General features: G+C 37.5%; 1 protein-coding gene across 13 annotated transcripts in view; it reads right to left on the minus strand.

The window, feature by feature from the left end:
• PARD3 (par-3 family cell polarity regulator) overlaps window positions 1-21,343 on the minus strand; it is a 447,662-nt gene that overhangs the window by 88,386 nt on the left and 337,933 nt on the right. For all 13 annotated transcript variants that reach the window (XM_032683091.1, XM_032683072.1, XM_032683027.1 and 10 more), the window contains one exon: window positions 9,921-10,178. In XM_032683091.1, the coding sequence (XP_032538982.1) occupies window positions 9,921-10,178 (258 nt within the window). The remainder of the gene's footprint in view (window positions 1-9,920; window positions 10,179-21,343) is intronic.

Genomic DNA, 21,343 nt, shown 5'->3' on the forward strand with positions numbered 1-21,343 from the left:
GCAAGACACAGAGGACATTTTTGAAATTCTATTTAGACTGGATTGAGGAAAATGGCTACATGTAAGAAAGCGAAAGATGGCCCTGCTCTAATTACTGTGCCTTGGACATCAGCTGCATCCACCCAGTGTGACACATTTCACAAGTGAGAGAGGAGCAAAGGAAAATGAAGATTTTGACTGTTTTCCAACCACACACAGTAAAGGATCAGGGTACAGCCCACAGCACTTAGACTGCTTCAACCCCCTATGTTCTGCTGCTGCTGAGTAACCAACCACTTGTTGTTTTAACATGGTACATGAATGGAAAGTTTCCTGGATACTACTCTACACCGAGATCTCTCAAGAAGAAACAGGTTATGAATCTCAAAATAATAACACAAATGCATTTGGTGACTAGAAATTACCAGAGTACGATTATGTAGACAAAACTTAGATGAATAGCTCTACTAAGTGAAAGGAGCAATTTCTTTTTATTGTACATCCTTTCACAAAATGCCTTTGCATAAATTCCCATAATTGCTTTTCTTCATGATCCCCCAAAGATTTAGATAAAGAAACATTACTTACATGTAATTCCAAGTTAGTTCTAGATGAACTGTAAAGGCCTAACGTAGTGACTGTGCAATCTTAATGACTGTACCAACTCTTAATTTCCCTCTATCACATCTCTAATACTTTTGCCTCACTTGTCATATATAAAAAAGTACATGTCCTCAATTTTCAGTGTCTTTTTGAGAACTTATGCTTTATCATATAGAGAGATTGAAGAAAACATTAGTGAAAGCAAATGTATGGAAAACTGCTTCCACAAAAAAGAAGTCTCTGTCTTAAGTACAGTTTTAAAAAAGTTGGACCAATTAGCAATCTGTGAATGTTAGAAACATCTTAACAATGTCTAAAGATGAAAGAGAGCATATCACAGAATGAGGAAAGGGGGAAAAATTAAATTATGTCTGCAGCCATAATGAATCAAAGCCCAGAAGGTGGTCTCCAAATCAGCAGGTTTTGATGAAATATTAAGAAAAATTATTATTGATGAAAAATGAATAAGCTCTTTTTGATTTTAGCAACCTTTAAATCACACTTTGCTAATTAAAATAGCTTCAGCTTGTCCCTCCATTCCTTGATGGGCATTTAGCAATCCTTAGAAACGGGTGGGTTAATTTGACAACATTTTAGCAAATATGCATAGAGTTTATCTTAAGCAAGCAGACACAGCACAGTTTAAGATGATGTACAAAATAATATACAGATAAACCTTCTCTTTTTCCTTTTTTCTTTCCCCCTCCCAGACTATATCTACTAACACAATTACAAAGTAATGACAGGCAACTTCTGCTTGTTTTCTCTGCAGGATATAATACCCAGTAATATATACTATAACTATTAATGAGCCATGAACTATGTCTAGCAAAATAAAGACCAACGCTAATATTTTCTGTCTCCTTTGTTTGCCAGGTCACAGCTTTTCTTCCCAAAGATAAGTGGAAATGAAAAGTCTGAGGGACATTAGTTCTCACACCTTGAAGTTATATACATTCTAATCGTTTTTCTAAATGTTTGTAGTAGAAATTATGTGTCTCTCTTCATCCTAGTTTGTACTGTGCTTCCTTTTAAAGGAAACCTAGGAATGAGGGAAGGCTGTAATCAAGACTGAATTGTTGCACACAGAAGACATTTCATTACAGAATGCAATGCAACTCAGGCGTGACATGCATTATTGTTACCAAACTATACACATAAATTAAAATGAAGCAAAATCTGCTCCTCTGTTTTTTCTTTCATAAATTCTTATGTTATATCACCATCTAAACTCCAGGCAGATGAAATTACCTATCCATTACAAATATGTCATCTATTTACCATAATAACATTTCATATATCCATCATGTAAGAAAGACTCCCATGAACACATCAGATTGAAAGCTATTTAAATGTCACTAGTATTTTAAAGAATGAAAAAAAATTATGGCAAGTAAGTAAGTCTGATGTTAGAAATAAGTCTGATGTTTTTCAGAAATACCTAATCACAAAAATAGGTCATGCAAGAAACCTTTCAGTGTTTCACATCATAGTGTTTGAGCCTTAAGGAACAAGACTTGAAACATTTATAAACCAATTCTTTAACAATATACCATGAAGTATAAGGCTGTGGTAATATACACTGTTTTCCGAGTGACGAGTGGAAAAGCACAGTTTTTCAGCTTTCCAACCAAGAACAAACTGAAATGAGATCTTTCAGCAATTTCTCAGTTTCCAGGGTTGCCAATGTGATATGTTTCATAAGCACTCATTCAATGAGTTTACAAGATTTTAGAAGGAACCAACCAGCTCCCCCTATAACCTATATGTAGTGATGCTATTTTCCTTCCTAAAATTTACTGCAGAGGATTCCTCCCCACAATTAGACTCCACCACTCCCATCAGTGACAAAATAGTTCAACCATAAGCAGGACGATTTGTAAGTCACATAAATAAACAATACTGGCCATAAGGATAAAGAATGGAGTTAAATTTAGTTTGTCTCATCTCTGAAGGAGATCATATCATTCATAAAATAGAAAATAAGGAAAAACTCTTCAAACTCTCCAATACTAGAAGAATGTTTTACTGTTAATCCAATAAACTACATTATTTTAAAGATGTAACTTCAAATCACATATTTAGTTTTAGCAAGTAGAAAGCCAGAATTTGGTGAACACACAGCACTCTCTCCAAGCTCTGCCTGTACACCCTCTCCTATAAACCAGACAAATCTAAAATGCAAAACCTCTAGCCCTTTAAACGCTTGGAAAGGAGAAGCCTGAATCCTTCACCAAAGAGGAACAGATGGATTGACTGGAGGGAGATAAAAGACATAAAAATCATAAATTTGTATTCTCTTTAGAAAGGGCTACATTCAATAGCGACAACAAATTAAACTGATTAAATTATGGTGTTCAAGTGCTGCACAACATCAGTTCACAATCCAAATTTTGGTTAGTAGAACTTGCAAAGAACAGATTTTAACAGTTTACACTGGTAGGATCAAAGCACTTCATTTAATGAATGGGAAAGCCTTTGCTTTTTCAGCTTTGTGTACTCAAATATTCTCTATAACTTTCTCAGGCTGAAGAACTTCAAATTGTATTGATGGCATTAGTGGGAAATAAAGATGTGCACGTTACAGACACAGCTGGGTTTTTGGCCTGCAATCTCAAGCCACACAATAACCATTAGATGCCTGAGACATTGCCTCTCATTGCTTTTGCAACTTGTTTTGTTTCATACTAGGATATATAATTATTTCTTTTTTTTTTTTTATTAAATGTTATCTTCTACCATCTGAAAAAATGTAAAGGTTCGTTTATTTTTTCTTCAAGCAACAAAAGACCCAACTGATCTATATCTGTGTGCAAATTGCACTAATATACCAACAAAAAATCCTATGCATAACTCAGTTACAACGTATTAAAAATACTAACATAGTATACCCTTAAATGGATGAGATGTGACAGGTTTTGGTCCACCTTTTATACAGAGTCTCTCATCTGCACTCAAAAGAATTGAAAATCACAAAGCTATGCAGATACTCCCAACTTCCAGCAAAGGCGGCCCATCCGCAGTCGCTCAGAACAGGGGCACAAAGGGCACGTCTGGGTGGGCCCCCCTTCACCCCCTCGTCTTGTAACCTGGAGCGGGAAGTTCATCTCTCTTATCTCTCTGTGCATTTTCCCACTGCAACCATTTGTAGAGGTACTAACTCGAGTTGCTTTTGTAAAAACAAACAAACATCTGTCACACTTCAGATTACACGGCGAGCAGACCAGAGGAGAGGGGAAGAGAAACCATCGGGTTTTCAGTGAGGCTGTGGCTGTGGTAAATGGAGAAAGACACGGTTCTCACAACAGTATCAGTGCTTGGTATCTATTCAGAGAGAAACCAGGACTTTCAAGTAATTAAAATGGGAGACCTGAATAGAGTTCACTGTAAGTCTGCCATTTATTTCACCAAAGTGGTAACCCAAAGAGGGGAGAGCAATCGCATACTTTCACAATAGGGAGCCTACATAAATCCTCATGAATTTATATTAAAACTTGTCTTATATTCTATCAAGATGGAAGAACAAAAGAAAACAACCAACCTAAGATAATAAAATGCCAATGCTAATAGTGTCTATTGGGTTCTAAATATACAGGTCTGTGAGAGACCAAGCTAATTTTTAGGCAGTCCTGGGGGCAAGGATTACTGGCTTATAGGATGAAGGGTAGAGAAACAAAAAACCCAATGTGTTAGCGCTAAAGTGAAATTAAACCCCATGAAGAGTCTCACAGAGGCTCTAACTAATCCTTCTTTGGGTTATCACAGACAGAGGAGGAAAAATACCACAATGACTTCCAAGTATTATTTTCAGTTTTATACGTTAGAGAACTGCAAATAGTTCATTAACCCACTGCTCTCCAGCAGGTTGTTTGGAAAGTCTGTTTGATTATCCCATAATGGCATATGTGCTATTTTCTAGGTCAGGAAAGTCTTTCCAGAAATCAGATTCTCAGAGGAATGAAGCTTCAAAATGCCACAAAAGAGTGACACTAACTGGAAGGTAAGGATTTAAAACCTATGACTACTAATTTCTGAAACATTACTGATTATTTAAGGAACTTGGAAAACAGTTCTCTACTCTGAAATGCTTGCAACCTGATTGAGTATTCTCCTGCATGAGTGGCACTTTCCCCTGGTAGCACATTATCTCTACTGCTCTGATGGCAGAAGGTGATAAACAATGAAGAACAAGGGATTCAGGCATAGGAAAACACTTCCACGCCAGCGAAGAGAAGTAAACAGAGGTAGGAGGGAAGAGCTTACTCATAATCTTATTCAATCTAGGTTGTTAGCCTTCTGCACAGCTCTGCAGGTTTTAAATGTCACTGGTTAGATGGTTTACAGTTCCGTGGCCTTTCCCTTCATGAAAGTGCTCTTCAAGTCAACCTCCAGAACCATCAAAAAATCTCTTCATCTAAGAAACATCCTAGCATTTACAGGATGCATCTCCCTGAGTAATAATTCCTCTCTATCTTTGGTGGGCCTTGCAGTAAGCTCAGATTCCTATGCATAAATGATCCCACAGACTTAAGAACACTGTTGTGACTGACACTACCAATAAAGAAGTTTAATATAGCTGTACAAGAGCCTGCTTTTTTAACAAATATTTATCCAAGCATGGTAATATAGTATTTCATAGCTTTCATGACCCATTCTGCTATTGCTAAGAGTTATTTTACACACACTAGAAAGACAGGGTCTGCTTATTGCACTTTTTATATATTTCTATATTATATTAGAGTGTTTCTATGCAGTTTTCAGGTTTCGTTACTCTCATGCCAATTTAAGCACAAAGATACTACTCAGAGAATCAAAGTTAACATCTTAATAAAATGTTCTCAATTTTTTTTTAAAAGCAGCAAGCAAAGTATATGACCCAACCTTAAAAACAGTATCTTGCCTCTCTGTACCAAACAGATGACAGATAAAGGAGGTGGGGCTATTTTCAGTTCCAAGATATTCCTTTGACATAACTTGATTCTACTTCTGATAGAAAAGAAACAAGTTCATAAGGGTCTCCCTTCTAAAATGAAGATTTTTTTCTTTTTAATGGCAAAATGCATGCAAAAAGCATATGATTATGGTATTTATGTTTCCATTAAAATGTCCTCGGCAAGCTGGAGGAGTCTAACCTACTATTTTCAAGCTATTTAGATTTACAGCATCACAGTGCCTATTTTATTTCAATTATATTTCAGGACAATGCACTCTTGGTGGGAAATGATTACAGAGTGACAGCCAGTAAATGTCCATTAGGACTTGTCTTTCTACATGCTGCTCAGCTATGGATGTCAGGTGATCACTATAAAACCCCACTGTGTAGCACCATTGTCATCTACACGAAAAACAGTATTGAGCAATCATACAGGTTCTCTTCTGTATGATGCAAAACATACTAGAGACATTTTTCAGCTAAGTTAAAAGCTTTATCCTCAAGAACACAGTTCTTGAGATACTTCTTTCCTGAACGGTAAAATAAACATAGATTATACATTTGACCTTGACTTTGCTTCATTTATGCCTAACATAACTGAAAAAACTCTCTTTCTCCTTTGCTGTATTTTGACATTATACTATCTACTTTCTAATTTAGAGAAATGGACAAAGTTTAAGGAATAACCATGTTCTTTTTACTGTTTTGTACTATCTGTCTACAACTGAGGTGCTTGGGATACATGCAAATACAAAATACATCCAAGAAGGAGAAACAGGCCTGTTCTCAATACTGGTTTCAGTTAGGTTATAAAATAACTGTTTGATGACAGTACCATCACTTGTTAAAGCAATATAATAGTTGTTCTCATAATATCCTTAAATGTGCAAAAAAAAAAAATCCACTATTCTGATGAGCAGTTTATATATTTTGTTATTATTCATATGCAATGATACAGTTAAACAACAGTTGGTGGCATGTGTTGATGAAAGTAAGAGGGAAGTTGAGAGAATATTAAAGAAAAACAAACCATGACAAGGCCTCACACACAGGCACAGTAATTCTCTTGCAAGTTACGGAAAAATCTGTCATAAATGTTCAGCAATGGTATGCAAACTATTATGGGACATTTTGTTATATGCTTCCTTTAAGAGCCTTTTAAATAACCTTTTGGACTTACTTAAATGTCATATTTTGTTTGGCACTAAGCACCAAACTTTAATAGAAATAACATTTCCCATATAAACAGTGCTGCTTTTAATATGAACGTGCTAAAGATTTGAGACAGCCTGGCCATTACCAGCTCCTGGCAGTTCAGTGCAAGGGTAACACACTGAGAGTGATTTCCCTTCCCATCCACAAAGGCTGGAAGCAACTGCTTCTATTTAGGTAACCTCTGAAACATCCAGAGGAAAGGAAAGAATGGGAGGGCAAAGGGGTAAAAGACATTGAAAATAACACCACAGGTGAACGCTAGTGTACACAATATTTTAAGGATTCAGAACCTCAACCAACTATTCCTCATCAAATTTCTTGTGGCATTATCAGCATAAATCAGATTGCAGAGAAGAGAGCTCCATGGAGAAGAGCCTTGAGAGGAGGCATTTGGATGCTTGGTGTCGAAAAGGGCATCATAGGAGATGCTAAGTGAAAGGAGAAGGTCTCTCTGCTGGAAAGGGATAGCAAGAAACAAGTTACAATTCCCATGGGGTGAGGAGCCAGGTATCCTACGGACAAGGAGACAACACAGTTAACAAGCACCTCAGGTCCTCATGGTCACAACTGTTTCTTAAAATGCTCAGAGGATGCTTTCTTAATAAATCTAAGAGAAAGCCTGTAAAACACAGAGGAGCCTTTGGGAAGATACCTCAGCCACAATTCAGGCTCTCCTGCTGAACATTACAAAGGGTCAAGCTCCCAGATTTCCTTCACACACCCTGAGGATGACTGAAAGCTGCTCCCTCACAGATGTTACATCTCCTCTCTGCCCAACTAGGTGATCTTTACAGTCCCTTCCAACCCAAACTATTCTATGACATTATGACATGCTCTCTCAGAGGTGGTCCCAAAGTACAGACCTGACTTCTGGGAGAGGTAACTTTGAGCCTGCACAAATCACTGCAACATTCCCCAGAAAGTCTCTCTGAACCAGGTGGGATTCACTACCTTCACAGTTTAGTTGTTAAAGATGTGAGGAGAGAGAAAAGAAAACCCCATACACCAGAACTTCATGCCTCAGACCCCTGAACAGGTACTTCAGAGTACATTTATAGCAAAAAATAATATTTTATATCTGAATTAAATATTCTTGTCAAATGTGTCCCCCTTTATAACAGGGCTAGGGGTGGCTTTGCTTACCCCAGTTCCAGTCCCTGACTTGCTTTTTCTCCCTCTGCTCAAGCCTATTGTGTGTGCTGGGTCTTTCTTTTTGTCACAGCATGATCCAGCTGTGAGATACAGGGCCCTCCATGCTCCAGAAGCAGCCTGAATGTGCAAAACTACCTCACTGCTCTTCGGTCCTACCCATATGATTAACATCAGATTCTCCTAGTACCCCGTTATCTTCAGTTTTACTCACTCTCCTGGCTCTTTTATCAGCAATCACACAGAGTTAGCTAGGTCATGCAGGTCTTCTATTTCACCGTGCCAGGCTTGCATCAAAGAACTTTTTTTTTGTTGATGTGACATTGATGCCATTCAACTCCAGCATGAAACAGTGCCTTTGGTCTAACAAAAACAGCCATAAGAGTCACCACGTGGCAGCCATATCCAACCAAGTTCTTTTGATTTCCAAAGGCACAAAAGTGCTGAAATGTATATTTAATATACATATGAATGTTATATATTTTATATATATATATGTACACATATGCATATATACACATATGAATATATATGCATGTGTGTGTATATATATATATATAATATTTCAAATGTATATATATACCTCGATATACCAGTGCCAGCCAATATTATCTAATGAATACAAAATTTCAAGGACGCAGGTGAAGCTGTCATTTTAATATTATTTTGCTTCCTTCACTGAGATAATGTACATATGTACACAATGTATAAATTATTTTCATTTAATATGAAAAGCAGACCTTCTACACAGCACAAGAGAACAATGCAGTTAAGAAAATAAAAAGGCAGTTGTGCTACTGACTTTTAATAAAAATGTATGCATTCCATAATGCATCTGAGATTTCTTATTTGTCATGTTAGAGGATATATTTTTATCAATATTATGTAAAGAAACTTGGAAAAATAGATCTATTGGAGGGCTGAATGCAACAATCTCAGTCCTCAAAGGGTTTTGGACAGACTGAACTCTGCACGACAGCTACCTTCCTTAAGACCAAACAGAAATGACTCCATTACCACCTAGAACAGAATACACAAGATGAATGCCAGTCCTCATGTAGAAGCTATACAGATTTCAAACACTGTAAGCAAAGACACTGCTTTGCTGATTTAACTGCAAGTCCAATATTTTAATTCTGGAAAGGATGAAGTAGAAAACAAAATGAGTGGCTTTACTATCAGCTAAATTAATAACCTCCGAATGAGGCAACAATAGCTCATGCACTAGGATTTTTGTGTTAGTTTTTGTAAAGCTGAGAAAATGCAGAACTGCAAGTTCATACAAGTAAGCCAAGAAAACAGATGTATTTTCATTGTTAAAGTACTAAAAAACTGTGAATTTTGCCTTTGGTTATTTTTACTTTATTTTAGTTTACATGCCTGTTTTAGCTTCAGGTTTTCAAAGGAACTCAAAACTCCATCAACAGAAACCAGAATTTTGCCCAGTTTCAGCATAAAACCAAGCATGACCCAGTTCAGATAATGAAACCACAGGAAGAGTATAAATCATAAGCTACAGCATGAGAAGAGAAAGCAGATCATGAGTTAAGCTTGGAGTTTACTCACTTGGTCTGTATTTAATCAAAAAGCTGAACCTGTTCAGGACAGCAGTAGGACTAGAATCCAGGTAAGCTTCAACCCATTTTTGCTGTAACAAAAGAGCTTTCTATAGATTTTGTAACTGCTGTGAATAGGTTGGAAATGTTGCATTACACAAGCATATCCATTATAGCTTTGATAAATAAACCTGATAACGTTACAAATTTGAATTTGATTTCAATTATGCCAAACGGTGACTCCAAAATTCCAAACCATCTGAAGAATGAGAAGAAAAGCAGTTGCTCTGTAGAAATAACTTTGCCGTCCCATTCTGTAACAGGTTGATTTGAGTGAGCTCAATACTGTTCTACATAAAGGCTTTAAAAAGCCATTAATAAAAAAGCAGCTCTGACTTTCTAATTGATGTACAGTCATCTCCCATGACAAAAGCAGTACAAGGGCATATTTTGAGAGAGTGTATTGATTGATGGCTGGTGCCTACCTGTCTACAGGTGAAGACTTTGAATTCCGTGGTTTCTTCACTTGTGCGTACAAGGCTTCCACTGTCTGTCCTTCCCTCGGGCTCTGTGGTCGGGTGTTCAGTGTTATCGTGCCACTATTTGAAGAAGAGTCATAGGAAGTGATCCCAGCATACATTGGATCTGCATCACAGCCAAACGTCCGGTTAAAGTCCTGTATTTCTGCATAGTCACGTTCTCGAGCTTGTCGCTCCCGAAATTCTCGAGTTTTTGCTTGAATTCTGAAAAATTAAAAGAAGGATGAAACTAATGGCTGTCCCCCTACCCCAGACATATAAAGCAGCAGTTAGCAGACAGCTTAGGTAGCCTATATTAATGAAAACCAGTGAAGTGTTTCCAGTTTCAGTTTGCCATGGGGTTTACCTTGGATATTGAAGCCTAGATTGAAGCAATGCTACAAACAACACTGCTCTTTAAGGAGCAAGTCTGATTATCTACTGTCTTTTAATTCATTAAGTTAATAATTACTAGTCATGGCTGTTGGTAAACAGAGTTTACCTTTTGTGTCATGTGTCTTAGGATGTCTGTGCTAATACCTGAGTTATCTGAGAATGGTCTGATACCATTCATATTCACTTCATCAGAACTTGTCAGATTTAATGGTTCTAATGCCTGTATTTAGAGAGGAATTTTAATATACTTTCTTAACTTAATACTACAAAAATCATATTTTTTTCAGATTTTAAAAACCGCATAAGGATACATTTATGCTTGCACTCATGCAGTAAACAGCAGAAGCAGATTCTTGTATGATTCACTTGAAATGTGCATGCTTTGTTTAAAATGTAAACAAACTGAATCTGGCATCTCTCAAAAGCAGGTTGTATCTTCCCAGAAAGTAACAACATGTGCCTTGTGTTAAAGTTACAAACGAAAGGTGATGCTGTACTGGGAATTTGTATTTAGGTGCACTATTTTAGCCATATGATAAAAAAGTGACAGATAGAAACAGATGACATTTAGGAATCTGACAAACACAAACTGAGCACAGATCATATCTTCAAAAGCACACAAAGCTATTACAAAAATTTGATCTGGGCTTCAAAGTTTCTTTGGCATTTAGAAAATTTGATATATATCAAACACACGCACGCAGTAAACTGACCACACAACCCCACTCACGTTGTTCCCCAGACCAATTTAATGCTCTGTCATCATTGCAAAATGAAGCACTCAGCTGTCTCCTCCCTTCCATTAGTAAAATGCTCCTTTTTCATCTAATACAGCCATGGCTACAGTGTGACAGCATCCATCCATGCAGACTACAGGTCTGTGCATCTCTCTTGTGTGCCATTTCCAAACACAGCTTGTTCACCAACTTTTAACAAAAGCAGCCTATTCAAAGCCTATATCTCTTCTGAAAGTAAGCCTTGTCTCTTCTGGAAATAGAAAAGCCTTAAAGTCAGGTAACTTTGACTTTCTGAGAAATTTTAAACTATCCCAATTCAGGATTAGTTTTGCAAAAACAAAAGGGAATTCACAAAGGATGACTGCAGATAAAGACTTGAGAATTTAGGTGCCAACAGCAGGTGAGCTCACACCAGCCACGTGCACAGGCTGCTTTTACAATGGCAGGGAGCTGTTGGTAGCAGATTCCAGAGTTAGGAGCTGCCATGTTAGGAGCTGTTGTGTCCCAGCACAAAAAGAGTTGCTCTACAGCCACTTTTGATGCTGTGAGTTAGGTCTTCCTTGAGAGCTTGGATACCCAGCCTTGATTCAACTGCTCAAACATAAGAGCTATGGGTACCTGACACCCCAGGTAATCTTTCTGGATTTCCAGCTGCTAGGCAAGGACTCCATAGGTCATGTTGAAGTCTCAGAGACTGATCACCCAAATGACACAAGACATCTGTGTTCAAGTATGTGAATCCAGCCCAGAGTTGGTATGTGAACATCATAAATGTCTCTTCATCAGATTGAGTCCCAAGCAAATTGTTCCTTTACATTAAAAAGAACACCATAACAAAGAAGGGAGTAGAAGGATGGCATAGACAGACAGACCAGTTTTCCCCCACAAATCCTGTAGCTATTGATCCAAATACTGATTTGGGATACAACTGATTGGTTGAATTCCCTTCAACAGCCAGAGCCACCTACATTGATGGTTCAGTGATTCATTTACACAACACAAGATAAACCTCAGCATTTGTCTTTTTATATCTACTACCACTGATTTGTGCACCACAATTCTTACTTATAGTCAGTCACAGTGGAAATTTTTTCTTCACAATTTCAGCCATATCAAACCAGAATTGTTTTCTGTTTAATTTACAGCGGAGAGGGACTCAAGTTTAAATCCAAAACTCATTTCAAATTTAAACTGTGTTTCTGCATACTTATTTTTAAAATAAAAATATATGTTTTACATTCTCCTATACCCTAAAGCTGTAATTCAGAAATGTTACAGCCTTACTCACTTGGAAGGTTTCTGTGTAGAAGGAAAAACAGGCCTGAAAATCACCTGTGCATGTTGATTCCTTTCTCTGCAGTTTAATTTCCAATTTGTAGTCCTGTATTAATTACCCTGTGAAGGAATGCATTTGTCTACTGATATTTGTCCTCTGAATGGAAGAAGCAAAGGAAATCAGAAATTTCCTAGACATTGGTAGATTTAATTCTTCTTTAAATGGACAATGTATCATCACATGGAACACTCTCTGACCGCCAATTCGAAGGAAAAAAAATCCATGTATTTTAGATAACCAAACTTCTAGTGTATGAAGTCAGACAGTATAGCAATAATGGCACATAGAGTACTTCATTTCAGAAGAAAGCATTTTTACCTGAAGTGCTTATAAAACAGAATTACCTGGTGGTAACTGGCGATATTTACCTTAGTGTTACACTAACTGCTATGAGAGAGGATGGTGAACTTATGTAACTTTTAACCATGAATATCACATCACTCTCAACAGGTGCAGACATAAGCATTCCCTGTTTCATTAACCACCTTTTCTCATACATCTGCTTATCATTTCTTTGGATGCAGCACCATTTGCAGCAAGAACATTCAAATTTCCTGTTCATGGTCTGGTGAGGGATACTTATTCCCATTCAAGTAGGAAAGAACTAATTGTTGAAGAGTTATGCCAGTAATTATGTTCACATCCACCAGGAAAATTTTTAGAATATTTTCTACAACTGTTAATATAATGTGTTCATACATATACACAGTATTAAAAATCAGAGTCTAAATGCAGTATGAGCTTCCTGTTAATTATAACCAAAGTACCCAGTAACCATTTGCAATAACATTTAACGAAGGATAACTCTAAAATGAAATGCATAAGATGTCTGACCATACTGACATCCAAAATGTTCTGATTTTTTTCTCTTAATTAATTTTCTGTGCTTTACATTTAAGCCACTGTGCAAATCCTACCACTTTCAGATGACAAAAGTATAGGTATTTCAATTACTTAACATATTTTTGAATATTATTTAAAATACTATTTGTTTTTGCCTTTCAAGGACATAACACATTTAAACATTATGCCTCCCAACTTAAAGAAACGAAAAGACTAGGGGAAAATATATAGGCATACTCTTGAAAAGAATAAGAGCTATCAGCTGAATATTGCACTATCCCTTTTGTAATTATAATAGTTTTTAACTCTGAATATATCTTTATACAAGATCCTGAACTTAATGTGATGCTATTTTTTATGTTGCCCCTCTCCATGTGTGTTTCTATGCAGGATACACCCTAAATCCTTGTTAGCATATACTGCATTAAGTATATATGGGAAATGCCAGTGCAGACTATTGTGGGGAAAATTAAAATGATTAGGTAAACACACTGTGCAGCACAGATGAGAAACCTAGAACTCGCTCTGTACTTCAGACCTCTTCAGCAACATTTCTGCTATTGAAATCCAGTATCTTGAGAAGTGTTTGACCACAGTGCTTTGGTTTCATAATGTGGATAAGTGTATTAAGCTGTCTTCACTGAATTGTATTCCTTCTCATGAGACACGGCACAATAAAAATGCCTATGTCTGAAATTTCAGATCAGCTAACTTTGAGGATTTATGGCCTTCCAAGGATTTTGTGGTGGTTTTTAACAATATAATCATGCTTAACAGTCACATAACTCTTTTCATCGTCAAATAATTTTTGCAAAAAAACGGCTAAATCAATTTTGAGTGCTTTAAATGAAACTGAACTTTTAAAAATACAAAAGCTATCCCAAGAAGTTTCTAAACCCTCCTGCTGAAGTGTTATATGGAAAATGTCAACAATTTACTGTCATGCGCTTTTGAGACCTCAAATTATAATGTTCAGTAAAGTACAAACTATCCTCATGCATTTGTGTGCCATTCAATTCAAAAGCTAATGATAACTGCTTCAAATGACAATATTGTTAGCTGCAGAACTTCCTATAATTGTTAGAAGAGCTTTTCATTGCAAGCTAATCCAGTAATGACAGACATACCCATTGTATAGTGATTCCTATGCACATGAAATGGTGGTCACAAAAAGGAAGGGAAAAGCTATGCATGGCTGTCCTCAGCGAACAGTAGCTACCTCGTTCCATTCTTCAAAACTCTGTGAATGATGTTCAGCTTTCAGGTGAAGGCAACTACCATTTTTGACACTTAAATTTAGGTGTTAAGGTATGTTTTGAACTCCCAGGAGAGCCAGTCAAGATTCAGTCACTTTAGGTGGCTGCTGCAGGTTCCAGAGGGCAGTTCAGTTGAACATCTGTAACATGGCCACATTAAGGTGAAGTCAAGCCCTTCTTCAGGCTCTACCAACTGTGTTGAGGACCCGTCCCTTGACCCTAAAGGGCATTAGCCATGTAGCTTATATTTGGGTACTAAGTAATCATATTAATTGAGTCCCTTCCACCCCTGAGCAAATGTTTACAGTAGTTCTCTGAACTAAACTTCAACTTTTTCATCAACAGAAAATCTGTGGTGCTGGCTGAAGCTATTGTGAGTAAAAGTGAATAAGCAAAGTCGTCAACAGAAGAGAAATCAACCCCTAATTTCATCTAGGGTTAGAAGTAGAACTACAAATATCCCCAATCCCTTGGGAGCTCCAAGCCTCCTGTGAGGGATTTTTCATTTTAGTGATTTAGATCCTTGCAAAAAAATCCACCTACTTATCTTAATTGATGAACACAGCAGGGAAGGATACTCATGGCTAGTACATTACATGTCCCATTGCATATATCCTCCTCTGGAGCAGCAGAAACGAACTTGGCTGCTGCTTCTGGTGTGCAAGTACTTGGTCAATTCAATTAATCCCCTGCTGCTGCCAGGATTCAGATATTAGCCCAAGTGATAATCCGCAATCTCATCTTTTCCACTGAGGCTCACTCATTTACAAAAGCAGTATTGAATGCTTGCAGTTCCACATATGTAAGATGGCTGACAATGTTTATTAAGGATAGAAACAGCATTGTGTAAGGACAGAAGCTAAATGACAAGCCATTCACGGTTGCCAGTTCTCAGTTCTTCTACCATCAGACTGGCATGACATTGGAATGATGGACTGGAAACAGAGAAAAACGACCACACATTTATAAAGCCAGTCAGCTTGTTCAAGTTAGTCCGGTGGGATGAACACATTCGGTCCAATTTTTGCCAGATATTGTTTCTAATGAAGAGGTCAGAAGGTGCATTGGCCAGTAGCCAAATCTCGTCAAATTTGTCCCCTCCTCCTTTGCTAGTGAAAAACACCTTGCGGGAACAGTGTGCCAACAAGCAAGCCAGGTCTCACTGTTCCTCCCCCAGCCTCCACAACTGCCTTCAGGGCTTTAATGGTCCTTTTCCTAATTTTTGGCAATCAAGTCAATATGAGAGTTTTGTCCTCTCTCATATTTTTCTTTGACCTTTGTCTGAATCCAAGTAGAATTTTTCTGACAACTACCCTTCATAATGAGGGTACCTTGATTATAGGCATTACTGTGATTCACTCTGAACCGACATATGACGCTTCACTTCTCTTATCTTGATTAGAGCTAGTCAGTTATCACAGTTATTAACCACCTCTCACTAAAGCCATCTGCTTTCCCTGGGAAATCACTCAGAATGATCACTGTGTGCAAGGATAATCATGGGCACAAACTAGCAGTAGCTCGTAAATAAGAAAGGACACCTCCTCTTCTCATTCACACCCATTTCATTCAAAACTTTAGCATTATCATAAAAAAAAAGTCAGAAAATGCTGCTAAGTAAATACAATTTTTTGAATTGAAAGTCTAGAGACCAACCTTTTTCAAGTCATTAAAAGAAAAATATTAACAGTTCTGCCTTATCTGCTGTGTACATACATGTGTGGCCAGTTGAGTTGAAATATGACCGTCCTCTGACCTCAGACACATGAGGAGGAAACACATACAAATGTGGTCAGTTTACACAAGCATACAGGGACAAATCAGAAAGGCCAAGGCATAATGTGAAATAAAAGTAAGCAGGGCAGCTTTAAAGATAACAATAAATCATTGCGTAATTGCATTAGCAGTAAAAGGAAGAGCAAAGAAAAGGTTGCTCCCCTGTGTGGCGGCAATGGAACAATATTGACAGATGATGCTGAGGAGACCCTAAGGCTAATGGTTTTTTTTTTTTGCATCTGTCTTCACTGAAATGGTTGACTGCAAGCAGATGACCAGCAAAATTGCTGCCACCAACACAAAAAGATCTTTCAATACACCAGCAAAAGATACAGCTAGAAACTGGTTAAGCTAGTTTAACTTCATCTAACACACACAAACTGTCTGAGGCAGTCTCAGACTTTTTCAGTAACCAGGAGAGATTGTTCAGGACAGCTGAAATACTGAAAACTAGAAAAAGTCAAACATCCCTCAGAGAAGGTGGAGAATTAAAAACTCATGAGTGTAACTTCAATCTCCTCTGAAGCAAACTACTGGAGGAGATGATGGAAAGAGCAGGAGCCACTACAGAGTTATCAAAAGCAGATGTGGTGAAGTCACTCAGATTCTATTCTACAGCACCTTGTGAACAGGGCAGAAACAGTATGTCCCAGGCTAAGAAAACAGGCTATGGGTTGGATGCAATAAGTTGAAACAAGGCTGCTTCTGCAGAGTATCTAGAGAGTAGCTCTCAGCAATTCACAGTCATGCAGGATGGACAGCTCAAGGTATTTTCTACATGGATCACTCTCTGAATTTACTCAGGGTTTTCATTATTATTTAGTACTGTATTGAATCTGCAGAAAACCCGAATGAAGGAACTTTGAAGGAAAGGATTAACATTTCAAATGTTCTTGAAATGCAGAATAGATTTCAAAAATAGAATTAACTTAAATAACATCAACTGGAAGGTAATCTACATAGTCGCAATAATTAAGCATATCAACTAAAAGTAGAGAAAAAAATCTGTGAGTTTCTTTTTCAGGAATGGATCTGGAAGTTCCAGATACGAGTCAGCAACGTCAAGCTGTTGGGGAAAGAAAAAGACAGAGTGGGGACATAATAGCAGTCTACAGACACTGGAGGAAAATAACGTTTTCCATCTTTAACGCAAGTATTAGATATTTAAACTGCAGCAGGAATAATTGATACTAGGTACTGTGGGCAGGGGAACTTCCTAGAGGAAAAGGTAGTGGAAAAGACTGCCATGGGAAGTTGTACAGTTTATGTCATTGTAAACTGGAAAAAACCCGAGGATGAAACAAACATTTGCAGGCAGGGCATCCACTGCAGATCCTACCTTGAAAAAGTGACATGATCTCTCTTAAAGGTCTATAATTCTGCACCTATATAGAAATTTTACACACATATATTTCCTATGCATTAATTCTACAACAGCAGAGAAATAGAACAGTGACTACATATTAAAAAAGAAAAAGCTGCCCATCACCTCTAAATTAAAGAAATGTATCTACATAATCAGACAGTCCTAATTTTCTTTCTCCTTCAACAATCACAGCCTATCTGCCAATTAGAATATGTGATAGTACTTACTGTCTCTTTGAAGATCCCCCCTCCTCAAATCCCACACGCAGAAGAGATGCACAAGAATTTCAAAAGCCTTTAATGAGCTACAACCCAGGAGGGCTGCAGTTGAAAAAAAAAAGGGTGAAGGATAAAGGTGATAAGGTGATTACTGTAAGTGCCCTAATATATTAAGAAGAGAATAACATGCTCATTTTTATAAGGAGTTATACTAAAGAAGGCTATTAAAGAAGGCAGCAAAATACAAATGAAGATGTAAAGAAATGAAAATGCAGGAGAGAAAGTAAATATTATGCATATATGCAGGTGAAGTGCAAACACCAATTTGAAATCAGTGACAAGGATGAAACTCAAAGAGACATTAGAATGATTTTCTCCAACCTGGTGGAATCTCTCACGTATTTCATCCCTATCTTTGCTTATCCCCTGACCTTCTTGATTCACCCTTTGTCTTTCCCAAGTGAAGACATCCCCCCCAACAGTGTACCTCAAACTGCTTTTGTGGATCTTGCAGTAAACAAGTGAAAATCGTTGCTTATTTTGATTTTAAAAAATCTGTAAATTACCATCTTACTTACACTTCAACAGAGCTTTTAGCATACTTTGCAGTTAACAGTCTGCTGCATTTTGTGGTAGAGGGTTTGTCTGCTGCGGTTTTTTTTTTTTAAAGAATACATTTCAACCAAAGGTGAATGTTTCAGGTACACAGGAAGTATAGGTCCTCCTGTCTCCAAAACAAACACTACCATGACTGAAACTTTCTGTCCTTATTTTCATGTCTGAGCCAAGGGTCAGTGACCCCAGTAGTGAAGGATCACCCAGATGAGCAACTGGGACTGTTATCCTGCTGGGAATCATGTTGCATCAAAGAACATCACTGCTGTCTGGAAGCAAAATGGAATTTAGTACTTCTTTTGCATAACAAAACTGGCAACAAAGGCTGATATTTACACATATGACAACAGGTCATTAGATTAATTTAGCTCTAATCTACTCTTTATCTCTTTTGCTGGACAGAAGTAGAAAGGAAGATCATGAGATTCAGCTGTTGCTGAAACATGACTCAGCTCCTGATTCCATCCCTCCTCACTTTAAGAGCACTAGTTTCCTCTCTCATGCAGACTTGCTTGGACTATTTCTTCCCCTAACTTTTTTTCCCCCCAACTGGAGAACAACTTCAGAAAGAAGAACTGGTGGATAACATCTGAATTCTGCAGATAGATGTGCAAGGAGCAGCTGTTCCCATGTGTGCAAGAAACAAATGACGCAGGCATGCCATATATCAAATGGTACCATATATCATACCACATATCAAATCAGTCATTCCCAGATACTGCAGGCAGTACCTGCAGGTCGAGCTACAATACTGTTGGTTGAGTTGAGCCTATCCACCATCTGTATTCCTCTACTTGAAGTCTAGTAACAAAAGGGGGTATAAAATTCTACCAATAGTTCTATTTCAGGTCCATTTTTCTGTGTTTCTAGAGTACTATTTATAACGTAGCCTAATCCTGAAGTTGGAAAATGAAACAGTATGAAGTGACAAAAAAATGCAATGAAAAACCTCACAACAAAGCAAGGTATTATGTGAATCTTATACACTGAAGATGAAAGAAAAGGAAAAGAAAAAAACCCCACCAATAGAGAATATAGCTTTTAAGTCAGTATCTTTGCTCAAGACCCACAAATTTGCACCCACAACACCTCTGAGGATTCACTTCTAAAACCTTGATGGGTCACAGTACTGACAGCACAAATCTACAGCACGGTCAGAAACAGAGCCAGGTGTCTCATAACCCAGAAAAGGTTTGTTCTAGGAATAGGTTACAAAATAAACGTTCCAGCTGTGATGTGGAGGGGGAACCCATCTGTCTGTCACAAATGTATCATTTTGTATCTTTCTTGCTAGTCAAATACGTGCTGCTGTGCCTAAAAATTAGAAAAAAGAGTGAGTTTAGTGCTTTATCTTACTGTTAGACAGACTCCTGTTGTGCAGTCTGGAAAATATTACGAGTTTTCAGTTCTGTTCAACTCAGTAACAATAAGTTCAATAAAAAGTCAAATCAACTATAAGTTAGTAACTACAGCAAACCTTTTTTAATTCCCAAATAATTATTTGGTACAGTAACTCTGACATGTGACATCAAGGGACGTGCTGCTGTCTTAGCCTAAAGTCCTCGGTATTCTAAAGTTAGACAATATTTTTAGTGCTCCTACTTAGAACTGACATGTCTAGAGAACTCTGAATTCATATGATCTGCAAGATACCTTAAATAAATTTGTAAGTGAAAATATTATAGAGACCATCTAAATTTTGGGGGTTTTTTACTGTATTGTAAGGGACATGGCCAGACCTTGCCCAGTGCAGTGTCTCGAATCCCCGCAGAGGAATAACAGAGAAAATATACTTTTAACATGATGTCCTAAAATCTCTACAATTACAATATGTAGCTAGAGAATATATGGTGCTTTATTTAAAAAATTTCTTCAGCAACTATTATTCTAAAAAAGTTCCAACTTACATATCTCCTGAAGTCAGCATTTTTATGAAGTGGAACTGGCCCGAAATGTTTTTTCCAAAGCTCCATATTGTCAATCTTCACTTCTGTGTTCTCTTACAAAAATTATTGCCATTGATTTGTTTTCATGTCCTGCACCCTCATCCCTCATGGCATGTAAAAAAACCACTGCCAAAAACAATGCTACAAACCTCAGTGAAACCGAGACAAGAGACCCCATCACAAAGTAAGTGAGAATGAGAAACATATTGCTCTGATTTTCTGATCACTGAGGAATTTTTCCTCTTCTCTCTTATGGGCTGGGAAGGGGGTTAAAGTTTTAACAGAAAAGATTTTACACAAGTTACTTTACAAATTATTTATATTCTGCATGTTTGCAATAATAATGGATTTAGAGTAACAGTTTTTCGGAAAGCTGCTAAGTGGCATCAAAATACAGCAGCAGCAAAAGTAAAGCTGAACCTCTGCCTTATTTCAAAGACACAGATAATACTTAGAGGCCGTGTAAGAAATAAAAATCCTTTCTTTATCACAGTCTGTTGTCCTTTTTTCTAAAAGTAAGATGAAACTGCTAGATGAAAATATTTTGCTTAAGGGGGAAAAAAGTTGGGGTTTTCCAATAAAAATATTATGGTCTCTCTGGGAAATCTGGAAAGGCACCAAGAGTGTCCTGCTGTTCAGCCCCCTACTCCATCTGATGCTTTAACAGTTCCAGATGGCCTTTACTACAGGATGACCTCTCCTCTATTCTTTTATTATGACCTTTGGGTCACAAATTATCTATAGGATGCTGCTGTCATTCTGTAAGACACTGCAGTACTCTTTCATCTAAAGAATAAAGATGCTTAACATTAAAACTCATCTTTGTTAGGGTGACCTTCCAATGATGATCAAACCAGACAGTTATTCCAATCAATGTCATTGCTGCAGAAAATATGTTTCA

This window comes from Chiroxiphia lanceolata, chromosome 1, assembly GCF_009829145.1.
Source record: "Chiroxiphia lanceolata isolate bChiLan1 chromosome 1, bChiLan1.pri, whole genome shotgun sequence".
Lineage (NCBI taxonomy): Eukaryota > Metazoa > Chordata > Aves > Passeriformes > Pipridae > Chiroxiphia > Chiroxiphia lanceolata.